The sequence below is a fragment of the Apiospora phragmitis genome (assembly GCF_038363925.1).
Source record: "Apiospora phragmitis strain CBS 135458 chromosome Unknown utg000006l:1.0-5683423.0:1.0-5690449.0, whole genome shotgun sequence".
Taxonomy (NCBI): domain Eukaryota; kingdom Fungi; phylum Ascomycota; class Sordariomycetes; order Amphisphaeriales; family Apiosporaceae; genus Apiospora; species Apiospora phragmitis.
The window spans coordinates 1,601,804-1,616,291 of NW_027117404.1; the positions used below are offsets into that span (position 1 = coordinate 1,601,804).

The following is a 14,488-nucleotide window of genomic DNA, read 5'->3' on the forward strand; positions in this document are numbered from 1 at the left end:
GGATGGGGATTGGGGCGCTCTATTGACTATTGCCTTTCTACTGTAACCTATTCCCTTGAGTCCCAAGTACACCAATAGAAGTGGGGACAGCGTTTGGGTCAATCAGAAGATCAGATTCCATCAGATAGTGAAAGTTCACGCCGTCGAGGACTTGTAACTCGCGAAGGTAACAATATATACTGAAGTATCGCGACGCCCCACTTCTATTGGTGTATTTGGGACTCCAGAGGATAGTAACAGGCAAAAATGTCAACACTACGACAGTATACTTCTAGCACAGCACAGCAAGCAAAAAGCAGACACAGCACGCCTGACACAGCCGTGGCGTGCCTTTGTTCCTCCCGTCCCGCTATTGACACCAAAGACAGACATAGGCGGGCTGGTCACCTAGGTAAGCAAGTAAGTCATCGGTATGCGCGTATGGCATGGCATGGTGGTGCTACCATTCATGGGCAAGAACAAAAGGGTGGAGAAGATCTCAAAAAGACTGGATTCAAACCTGATATTCTGGTCTGTTTGTCCAAGACAAAGAAAGAGGAGAGGAAGAGGGAGAGCGAGAAAGTTGACTTGCTGGCATTGGATAGCTTGCTGCGCTTCGCTTTGCCTCACTCGCTTACTCGCTCTTCTTATGCCCATTGAATTGCTGAGAGTCTTCAAACATCGCATAGCCTGCCTGCGCCATCCTGCCACTCCTATTCAGGCCTCTCGGTTCGTAATGCAGCAAGCAGCATGAGATTGATGCTGATGCTTGCTAGAAGTCTTCTCTTATCTTTTATCAGATATACCCAGCCAGCATTCAAGCACCCCGGAGTTCCAGACCACCGCCCGCCCACCCCATAACTTCCTTACATACTGTACGGATACGCATGCAAACAGCAGCCATTCCATCACAGTCGGGCCCTGGCAAGAGGAGCATGATTGATCGATCTTTTTCCTATTGCAGTCCCGGCCCCCCTTGCATTACGAGAAAAGCCGCCAAGGTGCCATTTGGACAGGGACAGGGGCTTCCAAGGCTCTAAGCGGTCATCCGTGCATTTTCCTGACAGGGAGCAAGGGAGTTACATACTTGAGGCAGGGGCTCCGCGGCCAGCCTACCCTGACCCTCTTTCGAGACACTTGCCGCAACACCAGCAAGAAAGACCCTCCACACCGACCTTTACATTTACAATTATCGACACTCATTCTTCCAATCCGTATTCCTTCCTTCGCTCGCTACTTGGCTTTTCTTCACTCTAATTATCCAGTTTTAAAAATAATAATTCCTGAAACGGGGGTGCCACTTGCATCCTGCCGCTTGTTTCTCACGCGACCACATACATAATACCGGAAAAGTTGGTGCATTGCTGTTTGGGCACAACAACAACCCCAGCCCTCGGTTCCTTTGCCTGGGTATCAGCACCTCGTGACCCCTAGCTCCTGTCACCCATTGAGGATTATCCGATCGCCGTTTCAGAAGGAGGTCGGCTGCTTAGTCTTCGATCATACAAACACATTGTATGCTGTCATTGAACCGACTGGAAACAATTCGGCACACTTGCCCACCTACAACAACAACTACAACAAAATCTCCAGCGGCTTACAGTCTCCCCGAGAGCTGGATACCATCCCAACAAGGACGCAACACAACAGGAATAACCACACCCGCAGCACCTGAGTTGGACGACAACACCGTTGGAAGCCGCAATGGCTGCACCCCAGACAGTCGGCGTTTATGCCGACAATCAAATGTTCACAATGCGGGAATGAAGTTGAGATATCAATGATGGGCGATCACATATGTGGTGGAGCGCCTGTCGTAGAAGGTTGGTTTCCTCCCCTCTTTGATTATACGCTTCCTCTTCCGCTCTGTACTAACAACTATCCAAGCACCACCGCCCGCGCCTGACATGCTAGGCGGCGCCTTTGCAAGTGTGAAAGGAGTATTTGGATTTGGATATGGGAGCAAAGCGGCGGCGCCGCCCACGGTAGACACGCAAAGTGCCAACTCGGCGTATGCCAAACCTGACCAATTAACCCCAGTCAGCGTGTCGACAGGTAGCCGCAGTACCATGTCGCCCAAGACGCCAACGGGAAGGACCAACAGCACCGGCGGCGACGAATATTTCCCAGCAATTGCAGGCGCAAATTCACCATCTCAGAACACGCGACCTGGTGGTTACGGCGGCTTTGGAGACGAGAATGAGCAAACATACGGCTACGGGACAAGCCCGCAAAAGCCTGCGACTCTACTGCAGCGAAAGATCGAGGGTTTAGCGGCCCCGGCTCCTCTGGAAAGGTCGAACACATCTACTTCGTATGGGTCCAACAAGCCTCGTTTGCCGCGGAAAAACGGTTACGGTGGATTTGGCCCCCCTCAATCGGAACAGGGAGAGGATTTCGAGCCGAGACCGCTAGGAAACCAAAGGGCCGGGACTTTCCCCAGAGAAAACGAGAGGCGGCCGGATGATTACGATGCGCCCACTCGAGCTCCTTCTGCGCCAGGTTCGCGTCCAGAACCAGAACACGCTCGTGTACCTACAGCCGATTACTCAGAGCGACCTGTGACGAGAGACAGGCAGAACAGGCCATCGTATAACTCACGACAGCCGTCCCAGCCGTCATCTTTGAGGGGTTCTTACGGCCGCCCGCAAGAAGCGAGGCGACATCCTTCGTCCTCGCTCAGTCCCACTGATGGTTATGGCCCGGGCAACCCGTACCACTCTCCGTCCGTGTCCCAATCTTCGAGCAACTCGGGATATAGCCGTGGGTCGCGTCAGCCCAGTATGGCAAGTTCGAATACAAGCCCTGCCCGCTCGTCGACGGCATCGCGGCGGCAAAACTCGGGAACGCAGGACCTCGATGACTTGATGAAAGATCTCGAGTCATCGATGGATTCGTTGAACCCCAGGGATATGCGTGTGCCGTCTTCGAGGTCAGACTCGCAGTCCGATATGAGGAACCCGCCTCCTGCCATCCGGCCGCGTATTGACAGCCTGCGATCGAGTTCCTCACAAACTGTGAGCAATCAGCGATCAAGGTCTCCTCCCAGATCGCCTCCATCATCGAGATTGGAGCCATCATACTCACAACCCCAGGCACCGTACGCTCAACCCCAATTCGCAGATGATCGTAGCCACTCAACTGGCCCTACCCCTCAGCCATCACACAACAGAGCGCAGTCGCAGGGCCGTTCGCGTGGCAACTGCAAGGCCTGCCGACTTGCCATTACAGGAAAGTCCGTTTCCTCGGCTGACGGGCGACTGACGGGAAGATACCATAAGGCGTGTTTCGTTTGTACGACATGCATGGAACCGTTCGCGTCGGCAGAGTTCTATGTGCTCGATGACCAGCCGTACTGCGAGCGACATTATCACAAGCTAAACGGTTCACTGTGCGGCACTTGCAACCAAGGTATCGAGGGGCAGTACCTGGAAGATGAATCGACGAGCCAGAAGTACCACCCTCAATGCTTCCGCTGTGGAGATTGCGGACAAGTACTTCGAAACGGGTACTTTGAAGTTGACGGCAAAGCATACTGCGAACAGGATGCATGGAAGCGCGTACAACCGAAACCGCAAGTAGCGCCGCCACGGCCGCCAAGGGGAATGATGAGACCTCCGCCACCCCGTGGCGGACCTCGACCGCCTATGGGTATGGGTATGGGCGGCCGGCCAGGTTACGGCCCGCCCGGCGGCAACCGACTTGGTCCTCCTCCCGCTGGTGGGATGCCCGGCATGCCCAGGATGAACAAGCGCATGACGCGCCTGGGCATGTTCTAAAATTCCGGCACGACTTGAACCCAGAAACTAATTATTTCCTTTGTCTACGGACGAATTCGATTTCTACCACACATATATACCCCCGCTCTCTCAGGGCGCTTGCATTTTTTTGCTATGTTGGCGTGGACCCTAGGGGTTCTCGGAACATATCAGTGTTGTCTGTTGGAGACATACTATATACCCAGTCGCTGCTTTCGAACCATACCCTAACTGCGAGATTTCACTTCACTGTTAGTTGCTTATGATTTTACCTGCATAGCGGCAAGGCTTGATTTGGTTGGCGTGGGCATGGACCTCCTGGAGCTCACGGGGATTCTGGGACGGGCGTTGATAGGATACGGCGACCGTCCCTGAGACGAATGATGGACAATCTGGTTGGTATTTTGGCGCTGGAAAGGCTGGATTGCCATGTGCGGATATGAGTTCGGGCCCTGGCAGCGCGCCCACAATGGGACAGGTTCTCCATGACAGCGACGGGGCCTGGAAGAGACGGACAGACGGAGTCGGGGGGGGGGGTTACTGAAGATAGCTGAGGTGATGCCCATCTACCTACTTTGCATCATACCCAAAATTAGAAGATGTATGTTTAGTAACAGACAAATACATAATGCGACACCAAAATAACCCCTCCATGTCCTTTTGCTACATAATGTGCTGCGGTGTGAACGGAGAAACTGGATCAAATCGAGGATGATACCTTGGCTTCTTTCGTGAAACGAAACCTGGAAATTTCTCCACCGTGGCCTGTGGTTTATCTACACGACGTGAAGAATGTACTTCGAATACACTCGATACGGCTGCATACCGGTCGGGCTAGAAAGAGGTTTCCCAAACCATTTGGGACTGACCCTATGCACCTAGGTTGCACAGTTGCATTGCGTTATTTCCCCAAGATACGAAGTGTTCCATCGCCCCTTTTGAGATTTGTGACCAGTAACTAGACGCGGGGGTAGGTTACGAAATCATTCCGGGTTCAGTGGGGGGTATAGTAGGGAATATTAGGAGAACGCGTGTCCTGGCACCCCTTGGGAGCTGGGAGGCACGCTAGGTAAATAAAAGCCGGCGTTCCAACTGGACGTTCCAACTGGGCGGGAGGACCGATACAGTTGTATTCCTCCATTGGGCCGTCGGTGTGTGCAGACAACTTACGTCAATCCAGTCTTTCGTGTGAGTTATTGGCATTTGGTATTTCCATCTTCAGGGGCGCTCTTCCTCAGTTTGTTTGCCCCCTGTGGGCGGCAAGTACCTAATCTCCAATGGCCCTTCACGGGGCGTTCCTCTAGCGGGACCCTTTGACTGAAGACCCAATCGGCTTTTGCCGATATAGGGTGCAGAGGAAATCATTGGCTGCCTTTCCTTCTAGTTCTAGTTCTAGTTGTTCTATGTACGCCGTACAGGTGGACTCAGGTACGATCGGTAGTTCATTGCACAACCATCCGCTTTTACCCCTGGCGTTTCGTTTCTTCGACCGTCCCTACACCACAATCAAAGTGCAGAGGCTAGAAGCAGAAGAAATGAGGCGGATGGCAGAAGTCACTACTCCTACTACTTTCTTTACTTGGCCTGAAACTAAATAAACTGTGACTCGGACCGGATGAAAGGGACGACTATCAATCAATGCCCGTGACTGTACGTCGTAAGTGAGTTGACGTGGCCAAGAGATCAAAAGATGGATCTGGAGCTAGTTCCTCCACTGTGCCGTGTCACGACCGCAAGCCTTGACGTCAAACGGTCATACCATGTTATGTCGTACATTGTAGAGCCGCAGCTTGTGGCACAGTCGAATTAGGTCTGTGCCTGCATACCTTAGGTAAAGTATTCAAGATTCATTCAATTCCTTAGCTTCCTTTTTTTGCTTCTGCAGGATTGGAAACAAATCCGGCCTTCTTGTCGACGTGTTGCTGAAGCGCAAAAGGTGTTGGCACCCCCGGCTTCTGCTGCTGCTGGGTCGCCCCCTGCTTATCGGCCTGCCACCTGTGGTCCAATGTATGTCGTTGGTTGCTGGGCCCTGCTGGGCTATTGCTATGGGCCGATCTGCAACTGCTAAATAAAGGAGAGGCTCGCAAAAGTCAAGGCCCATTCTGAAACAACCTGCCTAGCCCACGACCCCTGCTTTTTGGTCTGATCTTATTCATCCACTCTCTTCGATAATTCTCCTCTCTGGTCGAGAATCTAGGGTCCTCTTCTTTGTTTCCGTGCATCTTCTTCTTGCTTTCGTCATCACTTTTTCTGTTTGCTGTTTTCCTCTTCCAACTCATCGCCTTCGCCTTCTCCTTCTTCTCCTATGTACCGACGGTACTCTCTCGCCCAATTTTGTCGTCCATCTCCTGTATATCGCTAACCCGTCCTCCTTGCCGGTTTTGCATATCATTGTATAATTATTTGCTGTTTAATTATCCCGACTCTCCTTAACTATACAGACACCTGCTACTGTGCAGTGGCGACGAGAACTGGGGTGATTTGCCTGGAGTTGATCGCCTGACTTCCGCATCTGGCCCGTAGAATAGTATACTTGCAAACGTACACCTAAGCTTACACGATAGCTCCATCCGACGAGAGACACTGCATACCCACCACGCGGCGCATTTGTCTCACATAGCTGCACCTCCCTTGCTTTCTTTTTCTTGGACGCCATGCTCGCCTTCCCGCGTCGTCTACGATCGAGACCGACTCGATTCCTCGCTTTCGCCCTTGTCGCCATCACACTCTTTTTGGTCCTGTCGCGGGGCACTGTCCGCGAATACGGTGCATCGCGATGGCCGGCTAAAGTTGGGAAGCAGAACCCTGCAGCCGGGTGGCCAGCCAAAGACCAAGGGGGTGAACGGCCGCCATGGAAGACGGACATCGAGTCGACCGCCAAGTTCGAGCCTGGCGAGCCGATAGAGCAGGAGCCCATGGGCCATCCGCCAGACCAGGCACCGGAAAAGAGCGCCGAAGACCAAGAGCGCGAAGCACGTGAGGAGGCCGAGAGGAACAAGCGCGCAGAGTTCGAGGCGGAATACTATGCTTTAGAAACGTAGGTTTTTACTACATAGTCGCATGGCCATGGCGCATGGCCAGTGGAACCTTGCCGCCATGGCTACTTTCAGACGAGTCATGGGTGCAGCATACTGACAGCTGATACAGCCAACCCGGTGCATTCGCGATATACGGTAACACCATGTCGACATTGACGAACAGGACAGCCAGTAGGAAGCCGGAGCATGAAGCTGCTCTGAGTCCTGCGGGACACGTCGAAGGGATTGCACAGAAACCTTATATCTTCAACCCCTACCCAGAATACAATGGGAAAGATTGGATCGAATCGAAGAAGGCCAAATTCATGCAGTGCGACGGTCCCGATGGGACTCTGCTGGACGACGTCAAAGTCTTCAAGGGCACTCCTCGCTTATTCCCAAAACCGAGCTTTGGCAGCTACGACGTGTTGGATATTGATGGGGATTTGTGCTTCGAGAGAGAGACCCGACTGGGCCCGTATGGCTTTCTGCAGGACGCCAACCACAAGAGGACGCAAGCCCAGTGGGATGCGATCAACTGGGGCCAACTGCAGGAAAAGTGTGTTCATAAGAACAAGGCTCGCTTCCATATGCAAGGCCAACCCAATCTCTACATTGACTCGGCGTATGGGCCCTTGGACGCGCCAACTATGAGCGAGCTGCGGCGCTCGAGACGACCGAGTATCCTGGAAGATGCCAAGAAGCATAACCACCGACGGAGACGAAGCATTACCGAGGACGAATCGGAAGATGCAGGGAAACACGACCGTCGAGAAAAGGAATCGGGGCAGAAGACGGTCAAGGAGCAGAGAACCGCTCTTCTCATCCGGACGTATACTGGAAAGACATACAGTGATAACGACAAGCATATCCTCCGCTCCCTGGTCTCGGAGCTTTCTCTCCGCACCGGCGGCCAGTACCAGGTGTTCTTGTTGGTCCAGGTCAAAGACAATGATCTTCCGATCTGGGAAAAGTACGAAGCGTATCGAACAGTCGTGCTCAACAGCGTGCCGTTGGAGTTTGCCGACATGACGATACTCTGGGACGATCAGGTTGTGAGGTCCATGTACCCCAAGTTGAATGCTGAGCAGGCCAGCGTCCACATTGCCCAATGGTTGTCGGTCCAGAGATTTGCGCAAGAGTACCCGGAATTCGACTACGTCTGGAACTGGGAGCTGGATTCCAGACTGACTGGCCACCACTACGATTTCCTCGAGAAACTGGTCAGCTTCGCTCGGAAGCAACCGCGCCGTGGCCTGTGGGAACGAAGTGAGCGGTTCTACATACCTGACCTTCATGGAGATTACGATACCGACTTCCGGAGAGAAGTCGAGAGCCATGCCGTCAATGGTTCGGTATGGGGCCCCCCGGCCGTTCCTTTCATCAAGCCCATTGGACCAAAGCCTCCCGTCAAGATCCCCGAAGATGATGACTACGAGTGGGGTGTTGGTGAAGAGGCGGATGTGATCACTCTCGCTCCCATCTTCGACCCGGTTGGCAGCGGCTGGATCAACTGGGACTTCGTATGGGGTTTTAGCGATGCCACACATCCGTCCGTCGACGTCCCGCGGAGGGTGACCATCATAACCCAGTCGCGTGTCTCCAAGCGCCTGCTTGACATAATGCACGTGGAGAACCAACGCGGTAATCATGTCTTCTCCGAGATGGGACCCCAGACTGTCGCATTGCTCCACGGACTCAAGGCGGTCTACGCTCCCATGCCCGTATTTTTCGACCGCTCGTGGCCCACGAAATCCTTGGCCAGGTGGTTCAACGGCGGCCCGAACGGCGACAGCGGCGGCTTTGCGAGCGCCCAGGCGTGGGGCCACGAGGGACGATACAGTGGAAGCACGTGGTACTACCGGGCCAACCCGCCGCAGCGTCTGTATCTCAACTGGATGGGCTGGGAGGACACGGCCATCGGAGGCCCCGAGTGGGAAGCCAAATGGGGGCGTCCGTGTTTACCGCCGATGATTCTGCATCCCATCAAAGATGTCGAAGAGACGGAGCCGGGCTACGAGTCTGAATCCTGGCTCCCCTACCGATTGAGACCTGAGAGAGAGCCAGAGATTCAGTTAGATGGGGCGAATGTCCGAATGGACATGGGTCCCTCCCGTGGTGGTTAGTCGACACGAGATGCTAACGAAGGGGCAGGCGGCGCAATCGCGCCTTGCGAGCAGCGCTATGCCATGCTCGCCTTGGGCATTCTGTGTGGACACTACACCGGGACGTTCGCTACAAGCACTATTTCGCGAGAAATATTGGATTGCTGGACGAAAAGTGTATGACTCGCGGGTAAGGCTGTGAGATATGGGAAACATGAAAGGAGGAACCTTGGATAATACTGTTGTTGGATTGTGGGGGGGGGAGGGGAATCCACTTATTAAGGATTATGGGTCGTCTATAAATAACTGTAAGGCGTTATCGGAGTTTGTGCCAAGCGGTCGAGAGTTCAATAGACAGGCTCGCGCCGGGAACATGATCGGCAAGCAACTCGAAAGATTGCCGGGGGAAATGTACTTATTTAGCCAGTGAAGACTTGAACCATTTACGTTGTTATATCACCAACTTGCCATATGTGTTGAATCATGCTACCGTGTCCGAGGTTCTCGACGTGTCGTGTTTTGCACAGATACTGCTGACATGGCCATGCTGATCTCATCCATGCCGGACGACGAGAAGTCGGGGGAATTTGCGGGAAGTTGCCCCATGCTCAATGCGGCAGCGCCTTATGGATGGGGATGGGCCCATTCCGCATAAGCCCACGATAGTCCATGCACGATGGACGTGATGATAGACGTCTACAAACCGGCAACCCTGGAACTGCTTCGGTTATGGGTCGGATACTCGTACTCAGATGTATGGGCTCAGGTTTATTAGTTTCCGCCGGCGCTGTTAGTGTCCATCTGTCTTCTTCGGCATCAGCAATGGACTTCATCGGCTGACTGGGCTGGGCGTACCTCAACTCGTGGGGGCCGAATGCACGCTTCGTCTAAGTTATTACGGCATAGTTGACCCGTGCAATGTGACCAATAGGGGTGGGACCTGGCGCACCGTAGCCCCCATGTCCCTTTTCCTGCGCACCCCATCCGCAAAACGGGCGAAGTACAGTGGGCGAGCAAAAGCTATTCTCAACTGCGGGCTGAACTTATTTAGGAATCGGTCGCGACAGACTGTCTCGCCGGGTTGACAGCAGGATTTCGTGCTGACGTTTTGCGGCACGGGCATGGAAGGGTACGCATGGCCATAATGAGATGAAATGAGCTGACTTCCCCCAGCTGTCGGGTGAGAGTGTGTAGGCGTGGACGCCGGGCATACATACCTCGTGCTGCGATAAGACAGGGGTAGTAATAGTTGTTCTGATCAAGAAATGAGCTTGACATTTCCCTTTTTTCCTTCTGCTCCCTCCTATTGAGAGAGAGGAAGGTGGCTTCATCTCACTCGCCGTTGGTGATCTGCCGCCTACACAGGTTGAAACTGTTTACTTACGTTAACCCACGTTCAGAGCAGAATATACAAGAACATGGACCATCTTGGTAAGTGATCGACGAATACGCCGTTTACACCACGTGGCGGACACACACTGACTTACTCATGTCGTCCTCGACACTAGACAGCAACACGGCCGCCCCCCATCTTTCCGGCGCACCCCTATGGCCCGCGGGAGGAGAAGCTGCGGCACTATCGCCGCGGGCTGCGTCGTCGCCCTGTCCCGACGCCAACAACACCAAGATCGACGACTCCCAGGGGATGCAGTACAACCTGCTCTGCGGCACCAGCATCGTAGGATCTGACCTGGGCCCCGCCGCGCCGGCCGACAGCCTGGCGCACTGCCTGGACCTGTGCACCAAGACGCAGGGGACGTGTGTCGGCGTCACGTACAACGGCACCCACTGCTTTCGCAAGGACTTCGTGGGCCCGTCCGCCATCAAGAGTGGGGACGACAACAACGGCAGCGCCGTCGCCGTGATTCCGGCTCCCTCGACGGCGGACTGCAACAGTCTCGGGTCTTGTTACCAGTCTTCTTCTCCAAGTGACAGCAGTAAAGACGACCCAAAGAAACAACAACAACAAACATGGCTTCCAGATCTACTGCGGCCAAGACTACAAGCCCGACGACCTCAGCAAAGTGTTCGCAGCGTCCATGACCCAGTGCATTGATGCTTGCGCCGCCGCCGCGCCCCAGGGGTGCGTGGGCGTCGCCTACCAGAGCGGCAGCCGCGACAGCGGGGTGTTGACCTGTTACTGAAGAACGGTACGGACACGCAGTACCTGGTCGACGGGAGAAGCTATGATACGAGCGCGGCCTTCATGTTGTCGCCCTCGACGAATAGCGGAGTTTGCCCTTCGTCTTCTTCTTCGTCGGTTGCTGCTCAGCCCACGATGGCTCCTACGCCCGTGCCGTCTCAGTCCAACGACACTACAATCATCCACGGGTACGTCGGCGGGGACCATTGCCGGGGCGGCCGTGGGCGGCGTCGCGGGTTTGGCCGTCCTGTGTTTACTGGTCTTCATGTTCATGAGGCGAAGACAAAGGACGGCGACAAGTAGTGACAACAACGACAACGACAACGACAACAACAACAACCATCATAATGGACAGCAGCAGCAGCACTATCCGCAACCGCCGCATCCGCAGTTCCCCTATCAGCAGCAGCAACAGACACAGCCAGAGACGGTCGTTCAACATTCGTATTACGAGGTAGACGCCTCGCCACGTGCCGTCGAGGTCGAGGCGCCGATGGACTGGCCGACCGAGTTGGCGGACCAGAGCGTCTGGTCGAACCATGAGCCGAAGATGATGATGAGGATGAAGTAGGAAAGGGTGCCCAAGAGTAGGATAATGACATTATATATATTGCGCTACAAGGACTGAGGGTGGTGATGGACATAGGCCTATATAGAATACAGGATCGTAGTAAATATTAATCGGAGCCCACTCACCAGGGTACAGTCGTGTGTCTTCTATGTAGGCAGTAGTGGTGAATGTGCTTGAAAATAGAGACTCCAAGCCTCTAATTTTTCTTTTCACCGGAAAGACATTGATATGTTATAACAATACAGAAGGGAACGGTATATAAGATGACTTAACTGTAAGAACCACATCACCGGTACAGCCAATAATCCGAAACTTTCGTACCTATTAGTGTAATAGGTAAGGTGCCATAGTTGTATATTGTAAGGTGTGGGTTCGAATCCCACCGAAGCGCGCATTCTTGTTATCAAGGCAAACAAAAGGAAGGAACACGTTCAGGCTCATCTCTTAATCTTTTGGCATTCACACAAATCGTAGAATCCACGGTATGGATCAGACGAAGCAAGGGAGCCGTAGCTTAAGGAGAAGTGAGCATCAAAGTCTTTTGTATTCACACAGCCCCTCAAACGAGGACGACGACGTCGACAGTGCCACTATATACAATCGTGTACCTCGTTACATCAACCTAGAGGACAATCCCGTCCCGACCAATCCACCCGTACCCTAATCCCTCATCTCCCGAAATTAAGGTACAGCTGTGTAAGTCCAGCCAGTCTGTACCTCATTGAGACGTTGCGTCCCAGGCTTATGCCTGGAAAGCCTTGGCCGCCTTGGCACCATTCTCGCCCTTCTCGCCCTTGGCAGCGGCGGCGTTGCTGGTACCGGCATCGGTGGCAGGAACGGGAGTAGCCGTGGTGGTGCCGTTGGCTCCATCGACGATCTGCATGGCGACGACGCCGCCGAAGGGACCGGCGCGGTTGGCGTTGGCAATCTTGACGAGGCAGACGTTCTGGAGGTTGCCCATGGTGCCCTGGCAGGTGGTGCCGGCGGGGATGTCGAAGGCCATGGGGTAGTCCTCGTTGACGTTGGACGCGCGCCTCATGATGACGTCCATGGAGCGGGTGAAGAGCTGGCTGACGCTGCGGACCTTGGGGGGCCGGATGTTGCCGCCTTTGCCGGGAACCTGGGTCGAGGCCTGGATGACCTGGCCCTGGCTGAAGGCGCCGGTGCCGGTGGGGTCGATGACGGCCTGGAGGGGACCGGCGCCATCGGTAGTGACGATGTGGAAGGTGCCGGTGAGCTTGCCGCCGTTGCTGGAGACCTGGGGCAGGGTGTCGCCCGACTGGGCCATGGCCTGCTTCATGCCGTCGACGGTGTTCTTGCCGCCCTTGTTGGTCTTGCCGAGACCGTCAGTCTGGATGTTGGTCCTGCCAAAGACAGTAGTGTCAACCTCAGTGACGGCGTTGCGGCCAGGACCGGGGACGACACCGCCCATGATGCCGAGACCGGTACCGTTACCACCAGCATCGCCCTGGACGACAGCAACCTTGCCGTGAGCGGCGACCAGAGGGGAGGCAGCGAGGGCGAAGATGAAAGTCTTGCAGTACATCTTGGCGGCGGTAGAGAGAAGGTATTAAAAAAGGTCGAAGAGAATTAATACGAATCTATCGTATATATAAGAAAGAATGAATAAGATCAAAGTGAACACGAATCAATCGTGATCCAAGGATGCAAAGAAGAAGTAAAGAGAAGCTGGAAAGACTGCTTGAATAGATGCTGATGCTGAAGAAAGAAAAATCGATTAACCACTCGGGATCTCAGCCGGCTTATATGCATTTTCCAGCCGCCACCTTTGATGATAACTTGCTCCCCCAACGCAAGTTCGCTGACATAGTGAACCAGCAACAACGGCTCTACGCAGAATAGTAGCAGGGATGCCGTCGCCAATGGGTGAGACGGGACTGTTCCAAGCGATTCAAGTGCAACGTATATCGGCTCTTCCTGTGAAGGTATCGTCGGCCGTCCAGCAAGGTAAATTCTAACCCGGACTCAGTAGAACCAGAGACTTGGCAGAGTACCTTGGATGCGCTCGGTGACGGAGACAGGACCAATCAGGCGGTTAAGGATCAAACATGCTTGTTTCGTGCCTTTCCATTTTGAAGACCCAACTACGGACGAGCAGGCCAACGAGATGGACTTCCGTGGATAGGGGGTCTTCGGACTTACGAATAGTCCACCCCGTATCGTGATAGCCCCGAACCTTGTCTGCACGGATCTTGAGAACCCACATCAGACTAATGCGAGTGTAGTCGCGGATGGGCCCGCGGCTATGGTCAGAGAAGAGTCAGAGACGGAGCTTGGTGATGCTTGTCCATCCTAAATGTGGGCTTATTTCCGTAAATACAGAAACCAACAAGAGGGATTTGCTGTGCGATGTCCATGTGCTACCCGAGGAGACGGAACTGTGGCGCACATATACAGTAGCCGGTCAATGATTCTACTCGGCGATGCCACATGTTGCCGTCCAGTTGGATTCCCGGCGAGCATGTTAGCACTCGGCTTGCCAGATGCCTGCCAGTGGCTCGGGTGGTTTACTGCAATAAGCAAGTACTCAGCTACGTTAGGTGTGATACGATCCCGAAGTGCTTGCAAACGGATTGCACGATACCTGTCTCCATCTCCGGTGACGCTAGATGGGAGGAGAAACAATCAGGGGTGTCCCAATACTTCACTACTGGATGCAGGGACGTTGGCTTCGGACGGAGTGAAAGGAGCAATATCAGGTCCAGCCGATTGCCCCTTTAGTCGTATTATCTGCGAGGATGAAGGACGGCCACGCCTGGCGTCTTCAACAGCCGATTTGGGCGACAGGTAAGGTTAGTAGATTGGTTGCTTGAAACCCCCGAGTGACTCTCAGGTCCCTGGATTGGGGCGACGATGCATCCAAAGGAGAGAGGGGCCCAATGACATCAAAGCAA

The 14,488-nt window shown here is 54.1% G+C and overlaps 5 protein-coding genes across 5 annotated transcripts; 4 read left to right on the top strand and 1 right to left on the bottom strand.

The window, feature by feature from the left end:
• Window positions 1-1,762: 1,762 nt before the first annotated feature.
• Window positions 1,763-3,758, top strand: PG994_005781 (Paxillin-like protein 1; the record flags this gene model as incomplete). The annotated part of the gene is made up of 2 exons (XM_066857190.1): window positions 1,763-1,802; window positions 1,867-3,758. 2 exons carry the CDS (start codon window positions 1,763-1,765, stop codon window positions 3,756-3,758), a joined length of 1,932 nt encoding a protein of 643 aa, XP_066716459.1.
• A 2,633-nt stretch (window positions 3,759-6,391) lies between these two features.
• On the top strand, window positions 6,392-6,872 carry PG994_005782 (uncharacterized protein; the record flags this gene model as incomplete). Its single annotated transcript, XM_066857191.1, is given in 2 exon segments — window positions 6,392-6,774; window positions 6,794-6,872. 2 exon segments carry the CDS (start codon window positions 6,392-6,394, stop codon window positions 6,870-6,872), a joined length of 462 nt encoding a protein of 153 aa, XP_066716460.1.
• Window positions 6,873-6,918: 46 nt separating this feature from the next.
• On the top strand, window positions 6,919-8,880 carry PG994_005783 (uncharacterized protein; the record flags this gene model as incomplete). Its single annotated transcript, XM_066857192.1, has 1 exon — window positions 6,919-8,880. The coding sequence occupies one exon, from the start codon at window positions 6,919-6,921 to the stop codon at window positions 8,878-8,880; it is 1,962 nt and encodes a 653-aa protein (XP_066716461.1).
• Window positions 8,881-10,348: 1,468 nt separating this feature from the next.
• On the top strand, window positions 10,349-11,573 carry PG994_005784 (uncharacterized protein; the record flags this gene model as incomplete). The annotated part of the gene is made up of 3 exons (XM_066857193.1): window positions 10,349-10,761; window positions 10,814-10,942; window positions 11,024-11,573. The coding sequence occupies 3 exons, from the start codon at window positions 10,349-10,351 to the stop codon at window positions 11,571-11,573; spliced, it is 1,092 nt and encodes a 363-aa protein (XP_066716462.1).
• A 742-nt stretch (window positions 11,574-12,315) lies between these two features.
• PG994_005785 (cell surface protein) lies at window positions 12,316-13,119 on the bottom strand (the record flags this gene model as incomplete). The annotated part of the gene is made up of 1 exon (XM_066857194.1): window positions 12,316-13,119. One exon carries the CDS (start codon window positions 13,117-13,119, stop codon window positions 12,316-12,318), a length of 804 nt encoding a protein of 267 aa, XP_066716463.1.
• Between the last annotated feature and the right edge of the window lie 1,369 nt (window positions 13,120-14,488).